Source organism: Osmerus mordax, chromosome 28 (genome assembly GCF_038355195.1).
Source record: "Osmerus mordax isolate fOsmMor3 chromosome 28, fOsmMor3.pri, whole genome shotgun sequence".
Taxonomy (NCBI): Eukaryota; Metazoa; Chordata; class Actinopteri; order Osmeriformes; family Osmeridae; genus Osmerus; species Osmerus mordax.
In genome coordinates this window covers 1,986,370-2,006,136 of record NC_090077.1, presented here as the reverse complement: position 1 = coordinate 2,006,136, position 19,767 = coordinate 1,986,370, and the positions used below count along the sequence as shown (strand labels likewise).

Here is a 19,767-nt window from a genome sequence, read left to right as displayed (position 1 = left end):
CGTTTAATCCAAAGGGGATACAGGCGCTCCTGTCTATTACAACTGGAAAGGGGCTTGATAACCACCTAATCTGCAAGGAAACGCAGGTTTGATAGATATCAGTTATAATGCATTAATAAAGTTAGACCAGATCAAATTGAAAATGAGTCTAACGTGAGCTTTCATTTGGTTTGGTGATTTGTCAAGAACACATTTTGTTTATGCTAGCAAAGTAGCTGGAGAGCTAGTCCTTGCTAATGTGCGCTATTTTGCCAACTCTTAAAAAGTGCAAAATCGGAGAATGCAACACTTTTGCTACAAATCTGAATACATGTTTTATATTTTCGCGTAATTACCTAGATACAACCTTGATTTGTGACTTTTGTTTTTAATGGATAGCTCTTAAATTTTATTCTAACCTTTGCACCACCCGGCAAGCTAGCTAGTTAGCTAACGTCTACCAAATCTGCACTATTCCTGCTTGGATCGGACAGAAGAAAAATCCCAAGCCGCAAAACGCGTCAAAACGGAGTAGCTGACGTTAGTCTGCTGGTGTGCCAGCCAGTTAACTAGCTAGCAAGCAAAGCTAGTTTATCATACTTGGACCTGAGTGTTGATTCCAGGAAACCAAAATGTCTGGAAAAGATAAAGACAAAGACAAAGAAAAAGAAAAGCAATCCACCACCGAACGGCTCATAAAAGGTGAGTTAACCATACGTTATCTAGCTAGCAATCCAAATCAGGCAGACATTACCTACGTATTGTATTAGTTAAAGATCGACACTTTGTTGTCATGCAACAGGTCTTCTAACATTGTTGATTTGGATTAGTGATTTGCAATTTAGTAACCATCGTTTGGCTGCTCTGGTTGCTGATTGAGATTGAGATATTATTAACGGTATTTTGCAGGGGCTATAACATCCTAGCTGGAAATCTTCCAACTCAAATGTGTTGTTGTCCAAAAGGATTGTGATGGAGGATGTATAAGCCTATGCAATAAGGCGAAGTAAAAAGCGGCGTCAGGATTGAAGTGTTGACAGCCATAGCATTCCAAAGATGGTGAATAATTTTATGGACAGGACAAACATTAAGTATTATGTTGCTCAAAACCAGAGGTGTATCAGAGGGTGTTTCAACCGCTTGTCTCTGAATCTTCTGGTCAGAGCTCTCCTGACTCCGAGCATAGAAGCACGCACATTGTGGTCCAGGACGGATGATAACAGGACACATGCCATCAAATCTATTCTAGTTAGAGTGCGATATGTTCTCCTATTTATTCCTCTAGAGGTTTAATGTAAGATATCTGCAATAAGCTGTCAACACTCCTGGTTCCCATGGTCAGGAGCTGGTCTGTGACATTTTTGCAGCCTATTTTCAGGAACAGGCTGACTGTGAGAGGTCTGCAGTTGCTGTGATTCGGCTGACAAGGTGGATTCCTGCACTCCACTGTTATAGTCTCTTGGACAGACCAGACCTCATTAGCAACTGCCCCGTGCTCTGCCTGGACAGGACACTCTCGGCCAAGGCTGCCAAGCAAGCCTCCACTAGCTCCCCTGGGAGACCCCTGTGCCAGCCCACACTCTGCCAGCCTGTTCGGGGGAGCTCTCCCCGGACTGGGAGCAAGAAATGCCCTGGCAGGGGGGATAGGAATGCTGAGAGTGTATGCGCCAGTAAGGAGAGGGTGAGTTAATTGCGGAAAGAATCTCCTCAGCCATGTGCCCAAAGCCTCAGGGCGGGGAGTCGAGAGAGAGAAGGATGGAGAGGGAAAGAGGTTTTTTTGTAGCCAACTTGGAACAATATGAGAGGTTTAAAAAACGACTTGACAGACTTTCTCTGTGCCTGAGCCAGATAGGTAGCGTAGGTGAGGTTGAGTGCCCAGCTGGACTGCACTTGGTTGTGCGTGTGGCTTGTTACTGGCCGCCAGAGATAGGCCTTTTTAAACGGCATGAGTAATAATCCAAATGAATTAGAGCAATTGAGAATCAACCCAACCACACAATCTTTCCTGCTTCTTTTGTTCCAATCTAACCAAGCTCCATCCTGTGGCCCGATTCTGTAATTAATACCCCTTTGTGCTGCTTTTGATTGAAATATTGAATCCTAATCTATAACCGGCTTGTCATTATGAATACACTAGATAGATGCCGTCTTTGTTTTCCAGTGTGTTTGTTGTCATGCCAGTGTGGCTAAGATGGAGTGCTGCATTGGGCCAACACTCATGGTCATTCAGCAAGGGCCAGCCAACGTTTCATGCTAATTAAAAACTAGCTTATATTATTTGAAGTGGATGTTTCATCATGATTAATAGGGCTCCATAGGTGTTCTTGGCCCCTTTTCATCTGAGGACACTCTGCTTGGCCTTATTAACCGTTTAGTGGTTTGTTATTGGATGGGGCAAGAGGCTGTCATTGGAGGTCTTAGATCTGCATTTTAATTTGGATTCGAAACCAGAGGGGGTGAATTTCTCTGACACTGCTGAGTGTTGCCATGCCCAGGACACCTCCGACTGCGGGGATGTGATGACACGGTGGCATGACACGGTGTCATGACACCAGCCTCATGTTCCTCCACTGATTCACATCCTGCTTTCTCAACAGTTGTTGGGAGCGTGGAAGCCAGTGCCCCACTGTCCTGTCCCCTCTCTCTCTCCCCTGCCCCCCTCTCTCCCTCCCCCTTTCCAGTGTCCTGACATATCTGGAACCCTGTTGCCAGAGAAGCCTGCCTCCAGTGTGGCTCTTAAAAAAAACATACTCTGAACCTGGAATCCCCAGCTAATAGAGGCTTTGCCTAATCTCTACTTAACGCTCGTACCCCGGGCTTACAGTTCCTTTCGCGGCTTGCCTCGTAGGTCCAGGAGCGCTTACCGTTTATTTATACCGCACTTGTCAGAGCGTGACAGCTTGTCCTGATCGTAGAGGAGGCCAAGTTGGAGCAGGGCTGCAGGAGATGACCCCCCCCCGCCCCCCCGCAGGTTAGCGCTTGTTGGAACCCACATCAGCCTCTCTAACCTCCTCCCCAACTCACCACCATCACCCCCTCGATGAAATCCGTGGTTCATTAAAAGGCTATCTAGCTTTGTTGCTGTTCGGAAGGGTTAGAGATGACAGTCAGAGATGCACCCCCCCCCCCTTCACCACCACCTCCCTACACCATCACCACCCTTCCTGGTCCTCTTCACATGCGCTCTTTACATTCTGGCCACAGGCGTGGCTGCTACCACCAACCCAGCTGATAATCAGAGGAAAGGTCTTTGAGTAGTGTTGTTTTACCACACGCTGTCTGCTAATGATTTGGCAGATCAGCAGCTATCATTAGCTACTCAAAACTCATTGTTCCCCAATGATAATCTCAGACTAGAAGCAACGCATTTATCCCATCCACAGGCTGCAGATTCGTTGGTAAGAGTTCGAGGATCAGACCCGGGAAGAATATCTTCCTCGCATCTCCCGTGTCAGACACAAACACTAGTAAACAGTGAAGTTCGCAAGCTGCTTTGGCTATCTGCTGCTTGAACTTTTTCAGAGGACACCAGTCAGACCATGGGTTGACAGCTCACTACAGTGTCCAGCGCTGGAACTTTCCATCTAAACACGGCATTGCCCTTTTCACCTGTCGTACACGGCTTCGTGCAGCTGTCTGGCAACATGTCTGGAGCGTGGGGTGATGCTTGAGCTGGGCTAATCTTCGCGCCACATCTCCGTGGATTTGCATCAGAACACTGTCTCCTTGTTTTAATAAATGGAGATTGTCGCCCGCGTTCTCATCTGTGTTCGTTTGTCCGCCCGGTTCTTTAGATGAAATCTGACTCTAGATTGAATTGAATGAATAATTTGTTGTTGACTGCGGTGGGGAGTTTTGTTGTCAGTTATTTTTGAAGTCAAGATTAATATTTATATAATTATCATTGGCCAGGTGATTGTTATGTTCTGTTGGGTATAATGACATTTAGCTTTTCTGCTCTTTTGGATTCTCCTGCAAGGGATTGTGGGGCTGTGGAGGAGATTAAGGGGTTCAAGTGAGGTGAAGGACTTTTGCTTTGTGTCTTAAGAGACCGCAAGTGACATTTTCATAGCTTAGGCTATGCCCTCACCCCCTGTGACCTGAACCCAAGCCATACAAATGTAATATCATGATCTGGATGTGTTGTGGTGGGAGATGCAGCAAGCGTAGTGATGACTTGAGACCCTGGTGGCCCACTGTCACCATCACTAACCATGGCCAGACACACCGCCTATCTGTTTATCCTAAACTGTTTTGCTTTATCTATTTGGCTTAGATTTGGAGTAGCTTGTGTACAGTACTGTAACAGTTGAAATACCGCCTGTTAGTTTAAATAATTATCCTGTCTCAGTGTTGACATAACAACGACGTGCTTTAGGCGGCTATCAGTAGAACCTTCTTGAACACAAGTCAAGTGGCGCAAACCCCCACTGGGCCTTGGAGTTTTGACCGGTTGTCCGTCCCCCCCCCCTGTCCCCCCGTCCCCGTCCCCAGCCGTGCCCTACCCCCCCGAGCAGCGCCTGACGGTGAAGGAGCTGTTCGAGGACGGCAAGCCCAACCCGGAGCTGCTCCGCACTCACCTGGTGAAGGAGGGCCGCCTGGAGGAGGAGCTGGCGCTGCGCATCATCAACGATGGTGCCAACATCCTCCGCCAAGAGAAGTGCATGCTGGAGGTGGAGGCGCCCATCACAGGTAGGACTGTCTCCAGTGCCCATCACAGGTAGGACTGTCCCCAGTGCCCATCACAGGTAGGACTGTCTCCAGTGCCCATCACAGGTAGGACTGTCTCCAGTGCCCATCACAGGTAGGACTGTCCCCAGTGCCCATCACAGGTAGGACTGTCCCCAGTGCCCATCACAGGTAGGACTGTCCCCAGTGCCCATCACAGGTAGGACTGTCCCCAGTGCCCATCACAGGTAGGACTGTCCCCAGTGCCCATCACAGGTAGGACCGTCCCCAGTGCCCATCACAGGTAGGATTGTCTCCAGTGCCCAACACAGGTAGGACTGGCTCCAGTAGAGCCCGACCGATAAAGGATTTTTAATGCCGATACCGATACAAATATTTGGTGATTTAAAAATCCGATATTCCGATATAGGCCGATTATTAAAAAATATTTAAAAAATCCAGAAACGCGTAACAAAACAAACTGATTTCCCTAACATTAGTTATATGTCGTTTGCATTTAGTCATTTTTAGCAGACGTTCTTATACAGAGCGACTTACAGTAAGTACAGGGACATTCCCAGAGGTAAGTAGGGTGAAGTGCCTTGCTCAAGACACAACGTCATTTTACACTGCCGGGAAACAAACTGGCAACCTTCTGATTAATAGCCCGATTCCTTAACCACTCAGCCATCTGACTCCTGTTATTATTTCCGCATTATTTCGACCATTATAAATGCAGATACCGATAGGAAAATGCCTAATATCGGCCGATAATGTCGGGCTCTAGTCTCCAGTGCCCATCACAGGTAGGACTGCTCGCTGTGTAGGACAGTGCCCAGTGCCGTTCCCCTTCAGAGCAGCCTTTTACACACAGTTAGGCGTGAAAGGCTTTTGTCTACGCGACGTATTTGTTCAGTAAAGGCTTTGATTCGAAGCGACGGGCATGGTGGGGATTTGAAGCCACAGGCTCGTGAGTGTGTAGCCCTGAGGGAGCCAGACGCCGTGTGGATGAAGGCAAGCTGTCCTCCTCCATACATGCTGAGCAAGGCTGTCTTCCTCATGTCCTCCTATGGAAGGCAGGAGATGGTGTCATGGATCCCCGCTCCCAGCCCCTCTCCCAGCCCCGCGGGCCCAGAGTAAACACTGCCCAGCCTGGGCACTCTTCCATGACACCACTGTTTGATTCCACTGACAGGTGGTGGATGGAGCCTTCTCCTTTTGCCAGGCTGGGGGCTAGGAATCCACTCCAACACAATTTTTGGCAGATCTTTCCAAGCTTCTCTCTCTCTTTGTGTCTCTCTCCGTCTCTCTCTCTGTCTCTCTCTCTCTCTCTCTCTCCGTCTCTCTCTGTGTCTCTCCCTCTCTCTCTTTTTCTCCTAGCTGTCCTCAGTTTAGACGAGTCCCTCGCGGGGTCACCTCCATACCTCTCCTCGTCCAGCTTCACCTCCCTCTCCCTCTCTGTTTCTCCCCCCGGTCAGTGTGCGGCGACGTCCACGGCCAGTTCTTCGACCTCATGAAGCTGTTCGAGGTGGGGGGCTCGCCCAGCAACACGCGCTACCTCTTCCTGGGAGACTACGTCGACCGGGGCTACTTCAGCATCGAGGTGAGCCTGAAGCCCCCCCCCCCCCCCCCCCCCCCTCCCTGCCCCTGAGGGAGGGCACCGTGCACACAGGAACATGTCATTAAACACGTGAAAAGCACACATCCTGCTGTTAAGTCCACCACAGGTTCTTCCTGCAACCTCCCATATAGCTCCCCGGTTTGAACCTGTGTGGTGTTAGCTTGAATGTGGGTTGCTGATTCTAGCAGTTGCACACTGCTATACACACAGCAAGGATTGTGTGTGTGTGTGTGTGTGTGTGCTGGATCGGTGTGTCATGTTTAATTAGCCATTCCCTTATTTACTGAGCTCTCAGGGACACTGGCCTCTCAGATGGCCTTATGTCACATTGACAACTGGCTTATGGCCTCTTGAAGTTATGACATCACATTCATAGCTTAATATCAGGCATTGACACAATCTACTGCTTGTCTCTCCTAGGCAAAGCGTGATGAACCATAAATCAGGGGTCAACAGTGTGTCTATAGTTAGTGTAATGTAGGTGGGTAGGATGTTGGCTGGGGTGGGCGGGGGGCTGGGGGGGTCTTGTTTCTGTGGGTCCTTCTCAGTCAGACGGTCTTGTTCGCTATGCCAGAGGGAGGCCCCCCCTGCATGCCCTCCTCTCACTGAACCATCTGTCTCTGTGTGGAATCACTACTGCTCTGCCATGGCCCCACCGCCCGCCACTACCCCCCCCCCCCTCTCCAGAAATACTCCATTATTGGTTTACATAAAGCGTGCTCCAATGTAAGGGTCAGGAGAGTGAGAGATAGTAAATGGCTCATTTGACTGTAATTGTTCCTACAGTTGTTTCAGATTACTGGCACTGTCGTCATCACCAGACTGGCTCTGGATGGTTTGCCATCGCAGTGACCGGTTTGGTTATCATGGTTACTGAATAATGTAGGATATTAGCAAGTTGGAGATGGGAGCGACGACACTGCTTGGGCCCAAGGACCATTGTTATGGAAAGTGGATGCGAGGATTTCAATAGTGCACAAATCTGGTGATGATTTTTACGGATGTTTTTCTTCTTCCTGCATCCTATTATCAGGCCGGACGTTGTTCCTGAACCAGCATGGATTTGTTTTCAGCAAAACCCACAAACCCTGAGTCCTGATTGAGTCCCCCCGCGAACCCAGGGCTGCTGGGGGGCAGGATTTGGCAAGGCATCGATCGGTCTGTGGATAGTGGCGGGGGGGGGTTGTCTTTTGATGGGTGCACATGTGAGCATGGTGAAATGTCACAGATGAAAAGTGTGATTGAAAGAGCATAGGGAATGACTGACCGAGTGAAGCCGGCCCACAAGGGGAGCTTTGGGGGGCGCTGCCCTCACTCTGTACTGTACCGCCAGCTCAACAAGACGGAGGGATTTCTAGTCACGCGAAAAGAGGAACACTGGGAAATGGAACTCAATGATGTGGTTACCTTGGTAACAGAAAGATTGACTTTACCCACTCAGAGTTAAGCATTAGCGTTTCAGACCGCCTATTGGCTGGGGGGGGGGGTCTGAAAAAATAAATAAAAATACACTGCAAAGTGTGAGCATGCTTGAGTAGATCCTGGCTAGGAGGGAGGGGAGGGGAGAGGAGAGGAAGGGAAGGTTCTCATTAAAACCACAGTCAGCCTGGGGCTCTCCCTCTCACAGCTCTTCCACCTTCCAGCCCCCCTACACACACCCCCGTGTTAACATCCTTGTGCTCAACGCATCATCGTATGAGTCCGGGATTAGGATTACGTCAAGGGTATCCCCCTCCCATCTTAGCTTTTGCTGTCATTAGGATGCACACCTGCTGGCCTTAGTTTTCCGTGGCGTCCTGTTGTCAGGCCCCAGACCCAGGCCCGTGGCGTCCTGTTGTCAGGCCCCAGACCCAGGCCCGTGGCGTCCTGTTGTCAGGCCCCAGACCCAGGCCCGTGGCGTCCTGTTGTCAGGCCCCAGACCCAGGCCCGTGGGGTCCTGTTGTCAGGCCCCAGACCCAGGGCCGTGGGGTCCTGTTGTCAGGCCCCAGACCCAGGCCCGTGGCTGATGCATGCTAATGCTGAGCAGCGGCAGGGGAGAGCCAAGTGGTCCCTAATGAGGGCCGGGACAGGAAGCGAGCTCGTTTGGATTGTAAATGCCAGCCCGCTTTCCAGACCGTCGTCGCGCATTTAATGCGGCCGGGGGCTTCATCTGCGTCCAGCTTCAAAGACTCTGAGGATAAATTATGTTTTCTTTTTTTTCCTTCATTTGAATGTAGTGCTTTTTCTAATTATGCTCCTTTTGTTAGGTTTGTGAGGGGGGCCAGCTGGGTGAGGGGATTGAGGTTGCTTTTCAGATGAGATCAGTTTCAATGTTCTGTTTCATATTGACATTTGGGCGAACGCAGGCCTTTTCTTTTGTTTTAGACGTAAAAAAACGAATTATCTGCCACCTGGTTCACCCATAGCAACCTACCTTCTTCTCCTCTCTGAGAGACCTGGGATCTTTTGCATATCTTATCCGTGTGAATGTCACCTTTGTTTACTCAGCTCTATCTCTCTCCAACTCTCTCTTCATCTCTCTATAACTATATCCCTCCATCTCTCTGTCTCCATTTCTCTCCCGCTCTCTCCACCTCCATCTCTCTCGCTCTCTCTCCATCTGTCTCCATCGCTCTCCCTCCCAGTGTGTGCTGTACCTTTGGTCGTTGAAGATCAACCACCCGACCACGCTGTTCCTCCTCCGAGGGAACCACGAGTGCCGGCACCTGACGGAGTACTTCACCTTCAAACAGGAATGTAAGTCCTCCAGTCCCCCAGTCCTCCAATCCCCCAGTCCTCCAGTCCCCCAGTCCTCCAATCCTCCAGTCCTCCAGTCCTCCAGTCCCCCAGTCCTCCAATCCCCCAGTCCTCCATTCCCCCAGTCCTCCAATCCCCCAGTCCTCCAGTCCTCCAGTCCTCCAGTCCTCCAGTCCTCCAGTCCCCCAGTCCTCCAATCCCCCAGTCCTCCAATCCCCCAGTTCTCCAGTCCCCCAGTCCCCCAGTTATCCAGCCCCCCAATCCCCCAGTCCTCCAACCCCCCAGTTCTCCAGTCCTCCAGTCCCGCCAGCGAGGCCAGGCCAGGCGTGATGCAACACCGTGCTCCCAGCTGTGGAAGGGTCACTGCGACCTGGCCAAGCCGGGCTTATTCCATCATGCAACCCCGTTTGATAGGACACAGGCATCGGGTACATGATATATTGTTACACAAGCAGGGGGGTTCCCCCCACACACACACACACACACACTGCCCCTAGATGGATGAGTCATGGCTGATTTTCAGAAACTGGAAAGTGTGCGTCTATCAGCAGGACGGCTCTGTCTGCCTCTGCCCATTGAAAGAGAGCCCTGCTAGCGTCCCTGCAGTGGCTCCCAGCTCCGCAGGCCTGCCAGCACACGTGTCATCAGTGGCTGCAGCCATGCGTGCAGACCAGGCCTTCTCTCATGTAGCAGACAGGGAGCGGCCGTGGCGTGGAGGGCATCCAGGCATGCTGTTGATGTTTTTCAGGCAGTTACACACAGTCATCGAGGTGAAACGTGTGTCTGTTGGTGTTTGTGTCTGCGTGTGTGTCTGCGTGTGTACTGTGTGTGTGTTTGTGTGTGTGTCTGCGTGTGTGTGTGTGTGTCTGGGATGGCGCACAGGGATTTCAGATTGTCTGCGTGTGTGTGTGTCTGCGTGTGTAGTCTGCGTGTGTGTTTGTGTGTCTGCGTGTGCGTTTGTGTCTGCGTGTGTGTGTCTGCGTGTGTGTGTCTGCGTGTGTGTGTGTCTCTGATGGCGCACAGGGAGTTCAGACTGTATGTGGCACAGGTGTGGAGACATTAGTATGCAAAAGCATCCAGAGACAAAACACTTTAGCAGACAGAAGAAAGACGTCTCGGTTTTCATAAATAAACTCCCAAACTGCTAGCCATCCTCATATCCAGTGAAAGATGCTTCACTCTAATTGGATTATAATGAGAGCGCTCATTAGCATGTACTTAAACTAATTGGGCGGAGGCAGGGGAGGGTGTGTGAAACAGGAGGCCTGGCGGATGCACCTCCTTCAGGATGAAAGACGACAATAAAAATAGACGCCTCTCCCGTTCTAGAGGGCCGTCCTCACGCCCGCGCTCTGCGATGGTGTGGGTCGGTTCCGCTCAGGAACCAGGACATTGTTGTGTAGCTTTCCTCAGGTGACTGAGGGAGGTGCTCTGCGGCCTGGCCCAGCCACACAATGTGCTCCTCCTGGAGACCGTGAAGAAGGCCTCTTAAGCTTTTGTTTTTGTTTTGGGTCAGACGAGTTTGGGTGTTTGGCATCAGTGATGGCATGATGGCTGAGGTGATGAGTTGACTGTTGGAGAGACCTGTTTGTGACGGGGGGGGATCGGGACCATATCAGGAAGTCTTGAGTTATACACACAGATTGCTGGGATAATGGTCAAGGCCAGACTAACGACTGTCTCGTGGCTTCAGCTTGGATGGTTAAGACCACTGCTCAGGTCCCAGGAATGCCCAGGCTGGACAGTAAGGTTGTCTGTTAAACTCACCAGGCTAGTGGCCCGTGTCCAGCCCTCCACCTTCTGAATCAGAGTCCGTCTGTGCAGTTAATCAGCAGCAGAGCTCTGATGACATCACAAGCGCCGTTTCCCTCCGCTCCTTATAAGGAGCTCACTTCCTCCCTGCCCGTGTAATCTGACCTGCGGACTGTTGTGTCGCACCGACGCCTAATAAGCTGTCAGTCACTCATTAGTCAACAGCCTCAATCAGGCCCATACCACAACAACTGCTGCAGTGTTGTCCTGCAAACAGCAAGACACACATTGTCATACCACATATATATATATATATGGCATTGCTATATAATACATATACTGTGTATATATATATATATATATATGTTTGTGTAATCATTGAGGAGTGTCTAGGAGGCCAGAGGACAGACTATTAAAACAATTTCCATAAGTGAAAAACAGCACACATGTAGACCCTTGCAGTACACAGGAAGCTTTATGCTAGCGCAGGCCAGCCTGGTCTGGAACAGCTGGGCTGAAGCGTGTGTGTCTGTGTGTGTGTGTGTGTGTGTGTGTGCTGCAGGTAAGATCAAGTACTCGGAGCGTGTCTATGACGCCTGCATGGAGGCCTTCGACTGCCTGCCCCTCGCCGCCCTGCTAAACCAGCAGTTCCTCTGTGTACACGGAGGGCTCTCTCCAGAAATAAACTGCCTAGACGACATTAGGAAAGTAAGTTGATGGCCTCGTAAAAAAAACAAAACAACGAAACCAAATGAAATCGCTATTGATCCAAGCCAAGATAGCACTACACAGTGCTAAACTGTACATGGTATAATAAGTAAATATGAATACATTGTATTTGGTTTGAATTCAGCGAACCCTGGTTGTAGGTGTCTTGGGTGTAGCTGGGCTGTGTGTGATGGCCCTGCCTGTATGGTTTCTTCCTCCCCAGTTAGACAGGTTTAAAGAGCCGCCAGCCTTCGGGCCCATGTGTGACCTGATCTGGGCCGACCCGGGCGAGGACTACGGCAGCGAGAAGTCTGCGGAACACTTCAACCACAACTCCGTGCGAGGCTGTTCCTACTTCTTCAGGTAATGCACCGTACTTCCTCCAGCTGGCCTCTGCGCTGCAGCTTCAGACGGCTGGCTTCACGTCTACATGGCCTAGACAGGCTAGGTCTATGTACAGCGCTAGGTCTACGGTTTGGAGTAGATAAACCTTGTTAGCTTGGCTCGCTGTCCCGCCAGGCAATACTTTCTCCACGTATACCTAGACGTTCCAGATGGGGAGGCTAATGGGTGCATTAAGTGAATACAGGTGGCCTTTGGTAATTGCCAGAGCAGCTTCTTAGGGAAGGTGGACGAGGGGGTTGTAGGAAGCCCACTAAAATCTCTCCACCTCAGCACCCGGTGGCCTGCAGCCTCTCTGGAGACCTCCTAAAGACCCTGCTGCCGGCCTCTGGCCTGGCTGCATCATTAGAGACCGTCTCGGAGGCCAGGAGCCAGACACGGCTATTAAAACTGTATTTCCATAAGCGAGGAACAGCCAGGGAATAACATTAATGACCACACGCTGTTCCTCCCCTCCTACCCCCCCTCCCCAATTCGATTCTTGGTTGGGTCTCTGGTTCCGGGGGTTGCCAGGTTGGAGTCTGGGAGATCTCAAATCGGCGCCGAGCTTTAGCCTCTACTGGTACCTTCGCTGGCTGTTCTGACTGGTTGATGTCTCCCTCTCTTGCAGTTACCCGGCAGTATGTGACTTTCTGATAAATAATAACTTGTTGTCGGTAATACGAGCTCACGAAGCACAGGACGCTGGGTAAGAGAGTTCTTCTTCTGAGTAATTCAAATAGGAACAAATATGAATAAATGGACTGTGCTGTTTGACCTTTTAATTATTGTATCACTGTCGTGTGTGTGTGTTTGTTTTCATATCCCAGGTATCGGATGTACAGAAAAAGTCAGACCACAGGCTTTCCGTCATTAATCACAATCTTCTCAGCACCAAATTACCTAGATGTGTATAATAACAAAGGTTTGTTGACGCTCTCTTTGAAACTCACCGTTTTGTGCCACCGCTGTCGTTCCCCGGCTGTCTGGGAGGTCACCTGACCCCACTGTCTGGGAGGTCACCTGACCCCGCTCTCTGTTTCCTGTTCCTCTCTCCCGTCCAGCGGCTGTGTTGAAGTACGAAAACAACGTGATGAACATCCGACAGTTCAACTGCTCTCCTCACCCCTACTGGCTGCCCAACTTCATGGACGTCTTCACCTGGTCTCTGCCCTTCGTCGGAGAGAAAGGTGAAAACAGGATGGGTCATGTGATGGGGGGGGGCGGGGGACTGTAGGGGAGGGGTGTCGCGTTCGCCGTTAGAGCAGGGTGGTGAGACATTGACCTTTCACCCCTGCCTCGTCTCCCTGCAGTGACGGAGATGCTGGTGAACGTGCTGAACATCTGCTCTGACGACGAGCTCATGTCGGAAGGAGACGACCTGTGTGAAGGTGAGCGGCTCGAGGTGGCGCCACACGGAGCGTGGCTGCCCGTTTGCTCACGGCTCCTGGCACCCACGTGCCGACAAGCGAGCCCCATACACACACACACGTACAGTTGTTGCACGGTAAGCCGAAGGCTCTATTTTTCATTTGAACTGATTTATAAGCAGCGTCTCGCTTATAACTATGACGGTCTCACACGTCTGGAGTTCATCAAGTAGATATCAGGAGGCCCCCCCTCTCTCTCTCTCTCTCCTCCTCCTCTTCTCTTCCTCCCCACTCCTCCCCCTTTCCTCAGTGTTTCCCCTCCAACCCCCCTCCCTTCTCTATTTCTTTCTCTCTGTAATCACACTCTCTCGCTCTCTCTCGCTCTTCTCCCTGTCCTCTCTCACTGCTCTCTAAAACGCACCCTCGTCTAAACAGATTGTGTTCTGGAGCTGGAAGGCTGGTGGAGAGGGGGTGGGGTCTGACTGTGTTCTGGGCTTGCAGGTGGGGTCCCGGCCGTGCGCAAGGAGGTGATCAGGAACAAGATCCGAGCCATCGGGAAGATGGCCCGGGTGTTCTCAGTCCTCAGGTCAGACTCCCCGCTGCTCTGGGTCACTTGTCTATGTCTTTATACATATCATTGCTCTGCACACACACACATATATACATACACGGGGGGGGGGGGGGACCAGATCACTAAACATGCCAGACAGAAGAAGGGTGTTTATGAGGCTGAGGGAAGCCAGGGAGAGGGCAGAACGTAGATGTTGTGTTTGACAACACCCCGGGCCTGCTGCCGGAGGATTAAGGAGCTGACGGCAGTGAGTCATGGTGCAGAGAGAGACAGAGAGAGACAGAGAGAGACAGAGAGAGACACAGAGAGACAGAGAGAGACAGCGAGAGACAGCGAGAGACAGCCAGACAGAGAGACAGCCAGACAGAGAGACAGCCAGACAGAGAGACAGACAGAGAGACAGACAGAGAGACAGACAGAGAGACAGACAGAGAGACAGACAGAGAGACAGACAGAGAGACAGACAGAGAGAGACACAGAGAGAGACAGAGAGACACAGAGAGACAGACAGAGAGAGACAGAGAGAGGGAGACAGACAGAAAGAGAAAGAAAGAGAGAGAGAGAGAGAAGCAGCATAGTTACACTATACGCTGCTCCAGATGAGGCCCAGGTCGACCAGGGAGAGCCGTCGCCCTGTCTCTCCCGGAGCCTCACAGCCTGACTGGATCTCTCATGTCTGTGTCGGTGTCCGCGTGTGTCCTCTCCAGGGAGGAGAGTGAGAGTGTCCTGACCCTCAAGGGACTGACCCCCACGGGTACCCTGCCTCTGGGAGTGCTGTCGGGGGGCAAGGACACCATCCAGACTGGTAAGAGAGCCCCCTCTTCCTCTCTCTTCTCCCTCCTCAGCCCGCTGTCTCTCTCTCTGTCTCTCTCTCATGGCTGCTAACCTCTTCATGTGCACCTGGGTGGTCCTTAACACACTTCCACTCCTTCAGTACTAACATCCGTACCCAGAGCCATCATCATCCCCAGGAACTCGCCTGTGACATCGTCACGGTCACATCGTCACGGTCACATCGTCCACAGCGACACGAGCAAGTTCACTAAATGAGCAGACCGGCGACCTGCCGGTTTTCCCCCTCTGTCTCGTCGCGCAAGGGGCCACGGTCTTCTAGAAACCTCCGCGGTTTGCTCGGCGTCCGACCAGCGTGGCAGATGTGCTTGAAGGACGGCCTCGGCCCGGCGGGTGACTCAGCAAGCGCCCCCGGCTCTCTGGGTTTGGCTCCGTCTCCCTCCCCCCCCTCCTCCCGGCTGGATGACATCAGCCGAGCCTCTTCTGGCTGACCCTGTCGAATCAGCGGGGTGTCCCTGCCCCCCACCCCCCTACTACCTCTGGGAGGCCTGGGAAACAGGGCTTCATCTCAGAGCCAGCACAAAGGCTGGGTAATAGGCCACATCATGTATTCATCAATGCTTTTATCTGTAGCGATTTACTGGGGTTTGAACCGGTGACCTCTTGATCTACAGTCAGATGCTTTTCCACTGAGCAATAGCCATCTATTGTGGGTCCAGGGTTGATGGAAGAGAATAGCTCGGTCCTGATGTTCCTGAGGGATAAATTACGAGAGAGAGGGAGAGAGGTTGAGAGAGACAGGGAGATCGTGAATCTCTCTGGTCAGAAGTGTCCTGGAGGGGGATGTGGGTGGATCAATTCTGGGGGTCGGGGGGTTAGGAGGGTCGGGGGGTTGGAGGAAGAACCAGGCGGCCTTTGGGCTGAACCGTAGGCGGGCTGTCCGGCCTGTCACAGAAGTGACCAGAGTCCTGATCTAAAGGTCAGCACCCCCCCCCCCCCCCTCCCTCCCCAACACCAAGCGGGAGGACCTGTCAGAGGAGAGGGGCATGCTGGCTGCAGGACTGGTCCGTGGCGGATTTGTAGGGAGGACTCTGGGCCGAGCAGAACCACATGACGTGACCTTTACAGAATGCCGTTGTCTCTGTCATCTGCACAGGCAGGGCGCACAGAGAACCAGCCTGAGCTGGCCTGAAAAAAGAACCAGAGAAAAAAAAAAAAGGGTTGGCTGGTTTAGGTGCATCCCTGCTTTTCTTCTTCTTCCCTTTGTGATGACATTTAAGAGGAACCTAACTGGGTATGACTGTAAGATAAGCTTATTACATGTACTTAGAGCCAGAACCCAGCCAGGAGATGCCTACTGTTGGCCTGCTCCCCAGATCCGAGTGTGACAGAGGCTCTGTACTCCAGCTTTTCTGCTTCACCCCGTTACAACCCTCATTACATGTGAGGAAAGAGACTCATGCTGCCATTAATGCTGCCATAGCACCAGAACCTCCCCTCTCTCGTCTGTCATCCTAACACACGCCTCGACCCAGAAACCTTTTAATGAAACCCTTGGAAGAGAAAAACATGGGAAATGGAAAGGTCCCTTTTTTTTATAGAGAGGAAGGCAAACGGTTCCCTGTACATTGTCCAGGAAGATTCAACGCAGTGTACCGAGGTGCCTGCCTGCCTCTGTTTGCTTGTGTGCGTGTGGGGGTGTTTGTGTGTGCGCACGTGCGTGCACGTGTCAAATCCCACCTCATCTCCCCACACCTAAGTCCTGTTGACCCCATCACCCCCCCTCCCCCTAGCGCTCATCCAGCCCCCCCTTCTCTCTCCTCTCTCTCTCCCACGTAGCAGTAACAGTGTGCATGTTCCAGTTTACTTATTCTGTGTTCCTGTTCTCTTGCCTGTGTTGTCTGGGACTGTATCATGTGTACCGGGGGGATTTGCTGGTGGTCTTGACTGTGATTTGTGTGGCGTTGACTTCCTGTGGTTGATTTTGATGCCTGGTTTCTCTCTTTTCTCACGACCACTCACGTTAACCTAGCCACCATTGAGGCCGCGGAGGCACAAGGTACGCCAGTGGTCACTGTGTGTGTGTGTTTTCAGTGTGTGTGTGTTGTGTCCACCCCCCCCCCCCCCTCACACACACACACAACCCCTCTGTGCTGTCTTTTATTGTTCTTCCGTTTTTGTTCAAGGTTCCTTTCATTCCTGTTGTGTTTCACCATGTTTGATTAGAGAGTCTTTATCGTGGATTGGTATTCCAACCACTGTACGTACCACTGCCTGGTGCTCACCCTGCCAGTCCCAGAGCCTGCAAGCCCCAGTTTGTGATGATGAAAATGTGTGCGCTAGGACCCTGTTAATTACCCCTTCATTCAGATGAACTTGACCCCGGGCACCAGGGAGGGGGGTTTCGTGTGGAGGAGGGCTGAGGGGTTTCCCTGGGACCCATAATAGTCTGTTGTTGACAAGCAGCTGGAGGTCACACGGGTGAGAGGTCGCTAGCCTCCACTCCCAGAGAAAAGCCTGCTTAGACTGAGCACAGAGAGGCTTGTGGCCCTGGGCAGCCCTCCCTCCCCCTCCCAGAGGATATTTTCAGAGTCTAATCCTGTTACACTGCTTGGCTGTTGCTGCACTGTCTGCTTGTGTTGACATGGTACTCTTAGTATAGACATATACTGTCTTAGAAGGCATTTGGGTCACCATTTTGAGTGGTGTGTGTTTTTTTGTTGGTTTTTTTACAATATAATTTTAGATTTTGCAAGCTTTCCCTTGTGTGTGTGTGTGAGAGAAGTGTCTGGTTGATATTTATATGAGTCTAAAATCCACTTTAATAGTAGTCATCTAGGTGTTATCGTATTTCTTGTGCTCATAAAAATCAGTTTGAACAGTCACTTACCGTTTATATCTTTGCCCATGTTCTCTTTGTGGTTGCCATGGCTCTTGGAACTTTAAAAGTAAGTTGACCCTTTATTGAGAGGTGTTGTGTTTTGCTGTAGCGTGTTCAGTGAATGTGTGGACTCCAGGGATGTTCCTGTGCATGTTCCTTAGTCACCCTGCATCTACATGTCCAGCCCACACTGTTCACAGTGTCCGGTAGATTTGACCTGATTTTGACAAACGTGAGCTCAAAGGATGAGATCGATTTGATCAAATCACGTGAAAAAAGTTTGGAGGAAAATGTATATCTGGATATTGTATGTCATACTCTTCACAGGTTGACCAGCAGATCTGGTTAGTTTTACCCTAATGATGTGTCTAGTCTAGAGTTTTACCCTAATTATTTCTGTCTTTTTTTTCTTCCAGCCATTCAAGGTTTCTCTCCAAAGAAGATCCGTAGTTTTGAAGAGGCTCGCGGCCTGGACAGGATCAACGAGAGGATGCCCCCTCGCAAGGACGGCCAGCAGCCCATAGGAGCCAACGCCCCCAGCAAGAACGGCACAGACGGCTAGGCCCACCCAGCCCCCCACCCAGCCCTCCATCCAGCCCTCCATCCAGCCCTCCATCCAGCCCTCCATCCAGCCCTCCATCCAGCCCTCCACCCGTCTACCCAGCCCCCCACCCCTCCATCCAGCCCCCCAGCCCTCCCCCCAGCCCCCCACCCCTCCATCCAGCCCCCCAGCCCTCCCCCCAGCCCCCCCAGCCCTCCATCCAGCCCCCCACCCCTCCCCCCAGCCCCCCCACCCCTCCCCCCAGCCCCCCCACCCCTCCATCCAGCCCCCCACCCCTCCCCCCACCCCTCCCCCCAGCCCCCCCACCCCTCCATCCAGCCCCCCACCCCTCCATCCAGCCCCCCAACCCCTCCATCCAGCCCCCCCACCACTCCATCCAGCCCTCCACCCAGCCCCCCACCCCTCCAACCAGCCCCACACCCCTCCCCCCACCCCTTCACCCATCCAGTCCCAGGCTCTCTCACCCACCCAAACCCCATCTCTCTCTCCTTCACTCCTCCCCTCTCTCTCTCTCTCTCTCTCTCTCTCTCTCTCTCTGTCTCTCTCTCTCTCTCTCTCTCTCTGTCTCTCACCCATTGAGACTCTGCCTCCTGCTGGTCTGCAGGGCAACAGCCACAGGAGGACCCCAGCACTGGGAGAACAGTTTCAGCCCCCGCAAAGTTCCGACGTGAAGAAATATGAAACGATTTATTTATTAAAATGATTATATTAGGTAAATATAATAGAGAGAAAAATTAAGATTTTTTAAGACTGTATAAGTATACCAATGTTTTAACTATGAAAACCGTCAAAGAGAAAACAAGGACATTTTGTAAATGTGAGTTGGTAAATGAGTTAGCTAGTGAAAGACACCTTCTCCAAAAGTTGTAGTACATTTTTGTTTTCTATCAATGTCTTTTTTTTGTGCTTGACAAGGAAAAAGTTGTCTTGATACTGTATGCAGGTAAAGTAATCACCCTCATACATATTCAAATAGAGAGAAAAGACACCAAGGGAAGTAAAAAGAAAATAATTGAAGAAGGTAATGTCATACCTCCAGAAGTAACTGCCAGCATTTTTATTTTTACCACAAAATAATATTTGTAGATGTTTTGGTTCATTTCAACCTGAAACTTTAAACAGGATTTTATGTGGGAACTTTACTGTCAGTTGTGGGGAACATGTTCTATAGACTGCTTTTGTTAAATTCAAAGATTGAGAAAGTATTGAAGGGTTGATGCTGGATATTTGTCCGACGGTAGATGGCGATGTCTAACCCTCAGCCTAACCAAAGTCTGATTTCTAAAGGGATCCGCTGCATGTTTTTGTCCTTCTAGAAGAAAGAAACTCAGAACTCCTATTTATGACTTTACTGGGACAGTTATACTAAAGCCAACTGATTGTGAATGTCGTGCTGGATATAGAAAGGGAGAAGATTATAGGTTCAAAGAGAAGAATCTCACATACCAAACACAAAGGACAATACCAGTGTCTACTGAAAATTCTCTTTCTGGAGAAAATTGACTTCGATTCCCACGGAGCAGTGTAATTGTAAAGCTTGTACCCTCCTCAATGACTCTCACTGTGTATCAGTGTTCATTTATGTGGAGACAATTACGCTGTTTTTAACAGTTTCGTTTGTGATGCGATTGGTCACACGAGAGACACTACGCAAGACAATGTGCTTTAGGGTTCCTCTACAACAGCATTGTCATACGTGGTCATCCTCGTTCGACATGATCCAATGAATCCGTTATGGCTAACATG

At 51.0% G+C, this 19,767-nt stretch overlaps 1 protein-coding gene across 3 annotated transcripts; it reads left to right on the top strand.

Annotated features, from left to right (window-relative positions):
* The first annotated feature begins 44 nt into the window (after nt 1-44).
* ppp3cca (protein phosphatase 3, catalytic subunit, gamma isozyme, a) lies at nt 45-18,151 on the top strand. Of its 3 annotated transcripts, none has more exons than XM_067231090.1 (14): nt 45-681; nt 4,474-4,671; nt 6,126-6,250; nt 8,893-9,004; nt 11,319-11,464; nt 11,688-11,827; nt 12,477-12,554; nt 12,676-12,770; nt 12,910-13,035; nt 13,159-13,236; nt 13,717-13,801; nt 14,494-14,591; nt 16,611-16,637; nt 17,885-18,151. In XM_067231090.1, the coding sequence occupies exons 1-14, from the start codon at nt 612-614 to the stop codon at nt 18,019-18,021; spliced, it is 1,515 nt and encodes a 504-aa protein (XP_067087191.1). In that variant the 5' UTR covers nt 45-611; the 3' UTR covers nt 18,022-18,151. The 3 variants fall into 3 exon arrangements, with proteins under 3 accessions (XP_067087191.1, XP_067087190.1, XP_067087192.1); XM_067231089.1 differs by having other exon boundaries at nt 17,876-18,151; XM_067231091.1 differs by lacking the exon at nt 16,611-16,637 and having other exon boundaries at nt 17,876-18,151.
* The last annotated feature ends 1,616 nt before the right edge of the window (nt 18,152-19,767 follow it).